We start from the raw sequence: 10,981 nt of genomic DNA on the forward strand, positions 1-10,981 counted from the left end.
AAAAGGGACTAGAGATAAGAAGACTGCCTCGTCAGGGAGAGCAGCAGTGACAGGATGATTTAAACGGCTTCTCTAGTGTCATTTCTTCTGTGCAGACATCATAAATCAGATTAGCATTGGGCTCTGGCAGGGAGGGGAGCAGGGAGAGGGGAGGCGGGCCTGTGACTCTGGGTCCACCTAGCACAGGCCTGGAGCAGGTGGGGCAGCCCCAGAGGAGGCGGTGGGGTCACCTGCTCCTCATCCTCAGCCCCCTCACCCTGTTCTTTGGAGAAGGGGTGAGTGGAATGACTCCCTCAGCCCAGCTGTTCAGCCCATTCTCAGCTTTGGGGGAAAAATGGAGAAGGACTGATAAAAGGGTATGGAGGAGAGAAATGGGGGACAAGTGGAGGGGCGGGTGTGGGAGGTGGAGAGTGCAGTTCTCCTACCTAATCACATGTTCACATCACCTCGAACTTTAAAAAATACTGGTGCCTTGTACCGCCCACATGGTTTCATGATTCTAAGGTGCAGCTAAAGTTAAGAAATCTTAAACTCAAAAAGTATGTCATCTCAAACAATCACTCCCACCACAACCGCTCTGGCCCACCGATTTTCTCTGGCCTCCCCTTAAAAGTGACCACATTGAGAGACCAGACAGAGATCCCTCAGATAGATGTGAGTGGAGAGGAGCTCCCACCTGCCCCTCTTCTCTTTCAGATCTCACGCCACCTGGGCAAGATGTATAGTGAGATGATCTTCGTCAATGGCTTCGTGCACTGCGATCCCCACCCCGGCAATGTACTGGTGCGGAAGCACCCCGGCACGGGAAAGGCGGAGATTGTCCTGTTGGACCATGGGCTTTACCAGGTAGAAGAGGCCTTTGTTACCCAGCCCTGGGGCCTCTGGGGTTAGAGTCTGCTGACCACTCTAATTAGCTGCAGAACTGGGAGGGAGATAGCGAGGGTAGCTGGAAAGGACGCTTCCCTCTCCCTTGGAGCTGTCATTTTGTGCAAGTCACTGTCACAGAGCTCTCAGAGCTTCAGCTGCCTCCTCATGAAGGTGAGGGTGACGGTACCCCCTTTACAGGCTATTGTGAAGAGTAGATGGAAATAGGCTTGTATGTTAGATTATACTTTCCCATGGAGCCCCAGGCCAGCAAGGATCCTCAGAAGTGAGCTGTCCTCTGCATGAGCTGGGACTTTACGGGGAAGGAGTAACTACATGTTTAGGCCTACTGAGGATATACTACCTAGTGGGAAAGGGGGCAGGCAGCCAGTGGGGGCTGGAGGGCCTCAGACTGTGTCCTCAGGATGCAGATCTGGTTCAAAGGAGCCAGGAGCTCCTACTTGGAAGATGGGAAGTTCACTGCCAATCTGGGCCCCAGGGGATTCTGCTCCTTCTCTCAGTGACCTGATCCCACATCCCAGAATCTTGGCCTCTTCTGAAAGGCTTAACGAAGTAGAATGCATTAGTTTAGGGTAGGCTAGCTGTTTTCACATGTGGCCCCAAAATGATGGACCAGATACAGCAGAAGCTTAATTGCTTGCTCACATGCCAGTCCTGGATGGGTGGAGGAGACTGCCAGGCTCTGCCTCCCAAGCCTCACCAGAGGTGATGGTGCTGGCAGCTGGCGGCAGGGTGAGGGCTTGGAGGAGACTGCCAGGCTCTGCCTCCCAAGCCTCACCAGAGGTGATGGTGCTGGCAGCTGGCGGCAGGGTGAGGGCTTGGAGGAGACTGCAGGGGAAAGTTTCTGTGGGCCAGGCCTGGAAGTGGAGCTTCTGCCACATTCCGTCAGTTGGGCTCATGCTGAGGACCACATCTAACTTTGAGGGAGGCTGAGAAAGGAGGCTGTACCTGGGAAGAGGAGGAGAATGTAGACTTGGTTGGGCAGTTAATAGTCACTACCACCCAGGGTCAAGGCTTGCCAAAGAGTCGCTTTGAACTTGAAGCTTCAGGGATGGCAGAGCTCTAGGGGAGAAACAGATGTCGTGGGAAGGCACAGTCCTCACCGTCGTCTTTTGCAATGGTTGGCATCAGCCAGGGACTTGGGCCTTTGGTGGGGAGACGAGGCTTAGGTCCCACCGCTGCCGCCTCCACCCTAGGTGCTCACGGAAGAATTCCGCCTGAATTACTGCCACCTCTGGCAGTCTCTGATCTGGACTGACATGAAGAGAGTGAAGGAGTACAGCCAGCGACTGGGAGCCGGGGATCTCTACCCCTTGTTTGCCTGCATGCTGACGGCGCGATCGTGGGACTCGGTCAACAGAGGCATCAGCCAAGCTCCCGTCACTGCCACTGAGGTAGGGGGCCCCTCCAGGCCCTGCCTCTTCCTAAATGCAGAAGGCAGGGCTAGAGGTGGCCTGTGGACCCCTTCCAAGTAAGGTCTAAGAGTCTAGACTGGTGGGCTGTGTGTTGGGGGAGGGGAAGAATTGGAGCTATATTGGACAAGAAGAGAAAGACAAGGAGAAATAATGCCCTGGATGGAAGGAGGGAAAGGGGGTGATACCTCCCGAGCTCCCCTCCAAGTCTTATCAGTCTGGAGGAAACAGGGGCACATTAACCATAATAACTCAGACTTCTGTAGCTTTAGCTCTGACCTGCTCACACTAGATTCCAGGCCTTCCCCAAGTTCTCCCACAAGACCTCTGGGAATCCTTAGGGACTATCTCTTAAATAAATCTGGCAGTACTTCTGCTGTGTCCTGCCTGGCACTGTCTCCCATCACATGGCTCCTCTAAGGCACCAAGCTGAGAGAGCCCTTCACTTCTCAGGTGGCACTCAAGCAGGGGTGCTCGTCTCATTGCAGACTTTTTTTTTTTTGTTTGTTTGTTTAATGAGACGGAGTCTCGCTCTGTTGCCCAGGCTGGAGTGTAGTGGCATGATATCGGCTCACTGCAACCTCTGCCTCCGGGGTTCAAGCGATTCTCCTGTCTCAGCCTCCTGAGTAGCTGGGACTACAGGTGCACATCACCATGCCTGGCTAATTTTTGTGTTTTTAGTAGAGGCGGGGTTTCGCCATGTTGGCCAGGCTAAAGCAGCTTTTTTGTGGTCATTATTTGTAGCTCATTTCTCTATTTCACTAGACAAGAGTCTCATGGAGTCTGGGCTAGGAGACACATCGGGAGCACCTCCACCCGGTACTCAGACCCACCTCTGCTTGCACGACAGAAGCTTATGGGGGCGAGCTCATTCCTTCTGACTCAGGGTGGGCTCCCTTCCAGGGGGCTTTTCCAGCCTCCAGAATTGGCTGCTGTCTTCACAGCCTATTAATTTGCCAGACCCACTTAGACTTGCCTGAATCCACGTGGGGGATGGCCTTGGGCTCCAGCTGAGGCCCCTGCTCACCATCAGGGACAGGGTTCTGCCTGTGCAGTCAGAAAGCCCTGGGCTCCAGCGCCTCCTCTTCCTTACAGTGTGACCTTGGGTGGTCCTCATCACCTCTTTGAGCCTCAGGGTAAGCTGCTTACCCTGTAAGCTGCTTTGTGATAGGCAGCTTTGGGAATGGCTAGATCCAGATTCTCAAATGATGTCATCAAAGAGACCATCCGTCCCCATCTCTCGGCTCCGCTTTCCTCCAAGTTGACATCCTTCTCCAGCAAGCTTGGTGGCAAAGATGACGACCAACTCTCGGCTTCTACAGCCTTGAAGCCCGTCATCTCAAAGGAAGACAGACAATTTTCCTCTTTTGTAAAATAGGGATAGGGATGATAAGGATAATTTCCGCTTTATTGACAGTGCACGTAAAGTGCTTACCCATAGTTCCTGAAGTTCGTTCTTTTGACAAACATTTGTTTTTGTTGGGCTGTGGGTATGAGCTGAGGATCCCCTGATGAACAGGCAGACAGGCCTTCTGTGTAATTTACACTTTGGTTGAGGGAGACAGACAGTAAACAAGTGAACAAACAGGTGAATGGAATAATTGCAGGTTGTCAGTGCCCTGGACGAAACAAGTAGGGTGCTGTGAGTAAGGGGGTGGGGCAGCACTCAGAGAAGACCTGGCTTGAGGAGGTGACATTTCAGCTGAGGCCCAAGGACAGGAAAGGCACCAGTTCCAGGAAGAACTTGAAGGACACATTCCAGGCACACTCAAGCCAAGGGGAAAGAAAGCGTTTGGTATGGCCCAGAGCGTGGTGAGGAGGACGGTGGGATGAGAAGACGGAGGAGCTGTGGGCAGGAAGATCATCACGCAGGGTCTTAAAAGCCACGGGAAGATGTTCCAACTAATTCTCAGCACAAAACAAAGCCCTTCATAGGCTCTGAGCAGGAGAGGGAGATGCCCAGGCTTGCTCTTTTTAAGTATCTCTCTCGAGTGGGGTGAGATGAGTGGTGGCGATCATTTAGGAGCCTAGGCTGGGACTCCAGGTTGAGAGATGACAGGGGCTCAGGCTGCACTGGTGGCAACAGAGATGGAGAGAGGCAGTGGAGCCAAGGTGTGTTTTGGAAGTAAGATTGAGTTTCTGTAGGGTTGGATGTGGAGAGAAGGGAAAGGGCAGGGCCAAGGCTGCATCATAGCTTTTTGGGATGAGTTTTATGGTGGGGGATGGTGCTACTTCCTGTCGTAGGGAAGACTGGGAAGGACATATTTGGGGTGGGGTAGTCAACAGTTCTCTTGAGCAGGTAGAGATGTCATGGGCAGCTAAGACTGGAGTTCACAGAAGAGGTCTAGACTTAAAATACAAATTTAAGAGTCTTCAGGGTAAGGTGATATTTAAAACCTCAGGCCTGGATGAGGTCACGTGGCATGTACTAGGTTCTCAGTATATTTGTTTTTATTAACTAAGATAGAATTTTGTTTTTGCATTTTTTTTTTTTTGAGACAGAGTCTGTCTCTCTTGTCCAGGCTGGAGTGCAGTGGCACAATCTTGGCTCACTGCAACCTCTGCCTCCCAGGTTCAAGCCATTCTCCTGCCTCAGCCTTCTGAGTAGCTGGGATTACAGGCATGTGCCACCACACCTGGCTAATTTTTGTATATTTAGTAGAGATGGGGTTTCGCCATGTTGGCCAAGATGGTCTCGATCTCCTGACCTTGTGATACACCCATCTCGGCCTTCCAAAGTGCTGGGATTACAGTCATGAGCCACCGTGCCCAGCCTGTTTTTGCATTCTTATTTATTGATAAAGACTCAGTTTAAATGCCAGTCCTTTGAAAAAGTCTTGTCTCTTCCAGAAAGCCTGTTCTTATAACCTTTGCCAAAAGTCACCCCTTAATACTTGTATTACTAACAAGGCAAGTACACCATGCCCCTTGTAGTTATTTGTCTGCACGCCTTAACTCTCCAACTATGTGGTGAGTACTTGGAAGGCAAAGACCCCGTCTTGTATATCTTTTTATAAGGTCCCTGCCATCCTGGGACTGGGTCTGGTAGAGGGGCATTTGTGAACGTTCTGGAGACACTTCCTCCATTTGCTCACTTTGGACAACCCAGATAGATCATAAAGTTAGCTACTCCAGGTCAGCCTGGTCTCAGGGATCCACAGGCTCAGTCTTTCTGAGCCCTGCTCTCATTGAGGATTAGGGGAACCTCCAACATTGTATGAAGGAGAATGTTTTCCCCAACTAACTGTGGCTTAAACATAAGGAATTTGTTCTTTCTCCTACAAGAAGCCTGGAGATGGGTGGGTTAGCTCAGTGGATCAACAAATTCAGATCCCTGGGCTAACTTGTGATTCTCTGGGCTTTCCACCACAATTTCAAGATGACTGTGTGGTTCCAAGCTTTACATCTTCATTCAGTGTGGCTAGAGGCAGGAATAAGGCGCTATGTCTCCTTATATCATTTAAGAGCAAGAAAACCTTTTTTAGAAGTGCCGGCCTCCCTCCAACAGCTTCCTCTTGCCTCATTGGCTGACGCAGGTCACGTGTCCATGCCTAAACCAGTCATGTGGCAAGGGACTGAGAGCTCAGAGCTAGCCCTGGCTGAACTCAATCCAGATTCCCTGCTGGGGCCAGGGAGGGGCTGCACCTCCCTATGGAGCATGACCCCAAGGGATCAAGTGAACAAAAATTTTTTTTTTTTTGAGACAGAGTCTCGCTCTGTTGCCTAGGCTGGAGTGCAGTGATCTCAGCTCACCACAACCTCTGCCTCCCGGGTTCAAGTGGTTCTCCTGCCTCAGCCTCCTGAGTAGCTGGGACTACAGGTGTATGCCACCATGCCTGGCTAACTTTTGTATTTTTAGTAGAGATGGGGTTTCGCTATGTTGGCCAGGTTGGTCTCGAACTCCTGACCTCGTGATCTGCCCATCTTGGCCTCCCAAAGTGCTAGGATTACAGGTGTGAGCCTGGGTTCTTTTAATAAAGGAGATTGGGGTGAAGACTTAGGTAGATACCCAACAGGGTCTACTGCAGACACCCACCATCAGGATGTGTCTTAGCTGGAGACTCTGCTGCTCTGAGAGCTGTCCCCCGCTAGTAGCCTGGGTGACTGAAGGAGCTGAGAGGCTGTTGCCAGGCCAGTCCTGACCGTGCTGAGAGGGGGGTCCCTGTGGTGAGCAGGGGACTTGTAGCTGTGGCCATAGGTGCCTCTTGAGGTCTGGCATTGTGTTGAGATGTTCCAGTCTGATAGTTCCTGCCTGAGAGGCAGTTCAAGACATTTCAAGTTTTGCAGTGACTCTGTTCTCAGCAGCCCACACGTGCTCCTGAAAGGACTGAGAGCCCTGCTGCTTCGGAGAGGAGTGGGGTGGTAAAGCCTTTCAGCAGCACCCCGGGTCTCCTCATTATGACTTGGCACTGATTGCTTCCTCAGACCTTATCTCTGGTGACCTTCCCAGTGCTGCTGGGAGGCGGGCACAGAGGGTATTGGCATTCCCAATTTTTGGGTGAGGACACTAAGTTGAAAGAGATTAGAGGACTTACCCAGAGTCATGGAGTCCTGGAGTGAGGTGAGGAGGTGTGGTATTGCTAGATGGTGAGGGCACAGGCTCGGGAGCTGGACTGCCTGGGTTCACGTCCCATCTCACCACTTACTAGCACTTAACTTCTCAATGCCTGTGTTTCCTCATCTTAAATGGGGATAATACACTGATAGGGTTGTTGTGAGGACTAAATCAATTAATACGTGCCAACATTGTCAAAGTGCCTGGCTTCTTTAGTAAATGCTCAATATATGGTGCTTATCATCACCATCATCATCATATCTATGGAGACTGAAAAGGGGTCAGAACCACACTTATATTTAGGATTTGGCTGGGGGCATTTATCTGCTTAGAGCTGTGAAGAGTGTAGGGACAGGGATCGTGGGGAGGCCAGACCCCAAACTTAAAGACCAGGTAGGTCAAGGGCTGTGGTGATGACCAGCATGAAGGGCTAATCCTGGATCCTAGGCCAGGGCATCAGACCTTGGGCCACAGGTGGGATGAGACTGGCTCTCATGCGAGGACAGTGGTAAGCAATGGAGTGTGAGCAGCAGCATGGTCTGGCAGGGTGCAGGCTATGGGGCAGGACTTTGGAGTTGGGTTGAAGTCAGGTCAGCCTGAGCTAGGCTTGGAGGGGTAGGAGACCAGACTCAGCTGGTACTGGCTTCTGGGGGTCCTTCCAGACCTGATGTAAAATTGCGGCCAGTGAAAAAGCCTTGGAGAATAACCTGGTCTCTCGCAATGTATACTGTGTCACATCCAACGCTTTCCTAGAAGTTTGGCTGAGACATCCCCTTCCGGGTTTGTCAGGCTATACATTGCCTTGTGCTAGACATCTCTATGGGGAGTGCTCCTAGCAGTGCCAAGACAGCGGTGCCTGAAGCTCCCTCCTGGGGCTTTTTTGCAGCCCTCTGGTCACAGCCTGCCAGACCCCTGCCACCCCTGGCCCCACTGCCCATACCAGCCATCTGTTTCTGTTGCCCCATTGCTGCCTCAGGACTTAGAGATTCGCAACAACGCGGCCAACTACCTCCCCCAGATCAGCCATCTCCTCAACCACGTGCCGCGCCAGATGCTGCTCATCTTGAAGACCAATGACCTGCTGCGTGGCATTGAGGCCGCCCTGGGCACCCGCGCCAGCGCCAGCTCCTTTCTCAACATGTCACGTTGCTGCATCAGAGCGCTAGCTGAGTGAGTGTGGGCTCCTCCCTCTCCTCCCCTCCTAGCCCCCTGGCCTGCCCCAGGGGTCCTGCTTTTGCTGCCACCTTTCACCACCAGTCTACAGGGCCCTGCCTGAGCTTCCCAATCTCCAGATATCCCTGCAGGAAAAGTTAAAGTTTGAAATGTTTTCTGAGAGTCTCAGCCCCATCTAAGTATCCCAAGTTTGAAGTCAGGAAGCCCTGATGTGTATCTCTCCACTAATTGGTCCTGGGACTTGTCAGCCAGGCCAGTGCTCTTTGTCCTGTAGGTGAGACTGTGACTCAGGTTCTCTTGATCTCAGATCTTTTTATTTATTTATTTATTTAATTTATTTATTTTCTTTTTTGAGACACAGTCTGACTCTGTCCCCCAGGCTGGAGTACAGTGGTGTGATCTCGGCTCACTGCAACCTTCATCTCCCGAATTCAAGCGATTCTCCTGCCTCAGTCTCCCGAGTAGCTAGAATTACAGGCGCCCACCACCATATCCAGCTAATTTTTATATTTTTAGTAGAGACGGGGTTTCACCGTGTTGGCCAGGCTGGTCTTGAACTCCTGACCTTGAGTGATCCACCTTCCTTGGCCTCCCAAAGTCCTGGGATTACAGGCATGAGCCACCATGTCCAACCTCAGATCTTTTTAGATGCCTCAGCACCTTTGGACATTAATGAGGAAGAGAAGTGTGCTTCCTCAGGGAGCTAGTTCCAGAGGAAAGAGGGTTTCAGTTCTATTACTGAGTGTGACGAATACGTCGGAAGGGCCACGCTCTGAATGATTGTTCTCACTCAAGAGAGAAAGCCTAGATGATGCTCAATTTCCAGCCCTTCCATGCTGGGAATGGACCATTCTGGGAACCTATCTGGTGAAAGGAGATTTGACCACGTATATCACGTACCCACTATCAAATATTGAATTAGTTTACAGCATAATATACTGCATACTGAAAGGGCCAACTTTGATTTATTCTTCTTCTGAGGGTTCAGGAAATGAAGTCTTGAATAGGTCATCATCATAAACACCAGTTTTCATCATGTCCTTTTGTTGGTGCAGAAGGGATTGAGCTGGGCTGAATTCATAATGGCCTTAGCCTCCCAGGACCACCTGACCAGGTTTCCAAGTGATTCTTATCCTTAGAAAGTTTGGAAAGGCTTTGACTATTTTTGAGTTTGGGGGATTCTTGGTTGGCATACATTTACTATGCTTTTGGAGAAAGAAACATTGGAATGTTCTACCCAATGGGTTTATTAGACCATTGATGCCCTGTGAAACAACTGCTTTTGTTTATTCCACTTATTTGAAAAACTCCTTTGAAATATTTGATTTCCTCTGGCTCCCGATTGGGTAGTGGTATAGTATGATCCTGTATCCAAGAGTAGTCCCTAGGGGCAGGGAGCTGGTGGGTTGGCCAAAGCCACCATCTTTAGTTTTTCTAAATGATACAGAGCTAGTGTTTCTTGCCTCTTTATCTCTTTTCTCCTTTTTTCTTTCCCTTCTTCCAGGCACAAGAAGAAGAATACCTGTTCATTCTTCAGAAGGACCCAGATCTCTTTCAGCGAGGCCTTCAACTTATGGCAAATCAACCTCCATGAGCTCATCCTGCGTGTGAAGGGGTTGAAGCTGGCTGACCGGGTCTTGGCCCTAATATGCTGGCTGTTCCCTGCTCCACTCTGAGTGGAATTGCTCTCCCTGCCCCATTCTGGTGTCTTTCCACTCCTCAGCCCCTCATCTTGCCTCCACCCAGCTGCTCCATTTTTGCCACATCGTGGCCCACAGCCCCAGAGTCACTGTCCATGTCACCATCCTCCTCCTCCTTTGGAATCCTCTCCGCACACTGTGGCCCTTGTCTCAGGGCCCACAAGCTGAACTGTGGCATAGCTCTCTCTTCTTCTCCAAGAAGACTCAGCAGCCTACATTCCCATTCCTGGTATGTGCCATTAGGTTGTATGTCCCCACTACTTCCGTTAACCCTTCCCATTGTCAAGATGTGCCACGGGTGCCACTGGGGGCACACTGAACTTGTAGGGAGTGTGATTTTGTTGGAGGTGAACATGGTCTCTGAACTTGACAGAGAACACCTTCCCTTTCCTTGCCATGTCACCCTCCAGAGGAAGTCACACCTCAGCGAGGTGGTTTGGCATCTGGGGCCAACTCCATTATAGCTATGAGCTCACTGCTGTCAGTGACCTTTGGTGTTTTCTGTACTGTGTTTCAATAAAAACTGCTTCAAGGTTGCAGGGTTTGTCCATCATAACTCACTGGCCTCCCACCTGACCCCAGGCACGTGCCCTTCCAGAATGTGCTCATGGTCCTCGCCAAGGGCTTCTGGTTCCTCTTGGTTGCTGCTTCCTCAGGGTTTCCCAAGGAGATCTAGGGAACAGAAGGCCAGGGGCTGTTTGGTGGGATTTTCCTTATAGGTTGGGAGTTCACCTACAATGCCCATTAGGTCAGAGTGGACCTGAATCGAGTATTGGTGTGATCTTCTGCTTGGCTTCTTGCTCCTGTAATCCTTCCAACCTGTGGGGCCACTTCCATTATGGGGCCACTTCCTGCTTCTTGGGGGTTTCTCTTACCTTCCAAGACTCAGACTCTGGTTGGAGGAGTTAAGAAGCCCAAGGCCAGGAACTCAGAGGCTCAGCTGAAACCTTGGACCTTGTTTTTCTGTGACCTGGGTACCAACCTTGTTCTACTGTTTCCTGACTTATCCCTTTGGTTCTCATTCAGTGGCCCCAGTTTTAGGCCTGGAATTCTACTTGTCTCACCCCAGTCCTTCTGGAGACCTTAGTCCTCTTGCTGAAACCTCCGTCACTGTGGCTGGGTTTTCACTGGGAAACTTCTGTGTTTCTACCCCATTGCTTGCTGCCAGCACTGCCTCTCCCCCCAGCCTGGTTGTCTGCTTCTGTTTCTTGGACATCCCTAAGCTCCTGCTCTAATTCCCATGTCTTTGTCTTTGG

The 10,981-nt window shown here is 51.0% G+C and overlaps 1 protein-coding gene across 7 annotated transcripts in view; it reads left to right on the plus strand.

Annotated features, from left to right (window-relative positions):
• ADCK1 (aarF domain containing kinase 1) overlaps positions 1 to 10,261 on the plus strand; it is a 133,619-nt gene extending 123,358 nt beyond the window's left edge. For all 7 annotated transcript variants that reach the window (XM_054666194.2, XM_510098.8, XM_009428205.4 and 4 more), the window contains 4 exons: positions 697 to 846; positions 2,082 to 2,279; positions 7,829 to 8,022; positions 9,530 to 10,261. In XM_054666194.2, coding sequence (XP_054522169.1) covers positions 697 to 846; positions 2,082 to 2,279; positions 7,829 to 8,022; positions 9,530 to 9,701 — 714 coding nt within the window. In that variant the 3' untranslated portion in view covers positions 9,702 to 10,261. The remainder of the gene's footprint in view (positions 1 to 696; positions 847 to 2,081; positions 2,280 to 7,828; positions 8,023 to 9,529) is intronic.
• The last annotated feature ends 720 nt before the right edge of the window (positions 10,262 to 10,981 follow it).

This window comes from Pan troglodytes, chromosome 15, assembly GCF_028858775.2.
Source record: "Pan troglodytes isolate AG18354 chromosome 15, NHGRI_mPanTro3-v2.0_pri, whole genome shotgun sequence".
In the NCBI taxonomy this organism is placed as follows: domain Eukaryota; kingdom Metazoa; phylum Chordata; class Mammalia; order Primates; family Hominidae; genus Pan; species Pan troglodytes.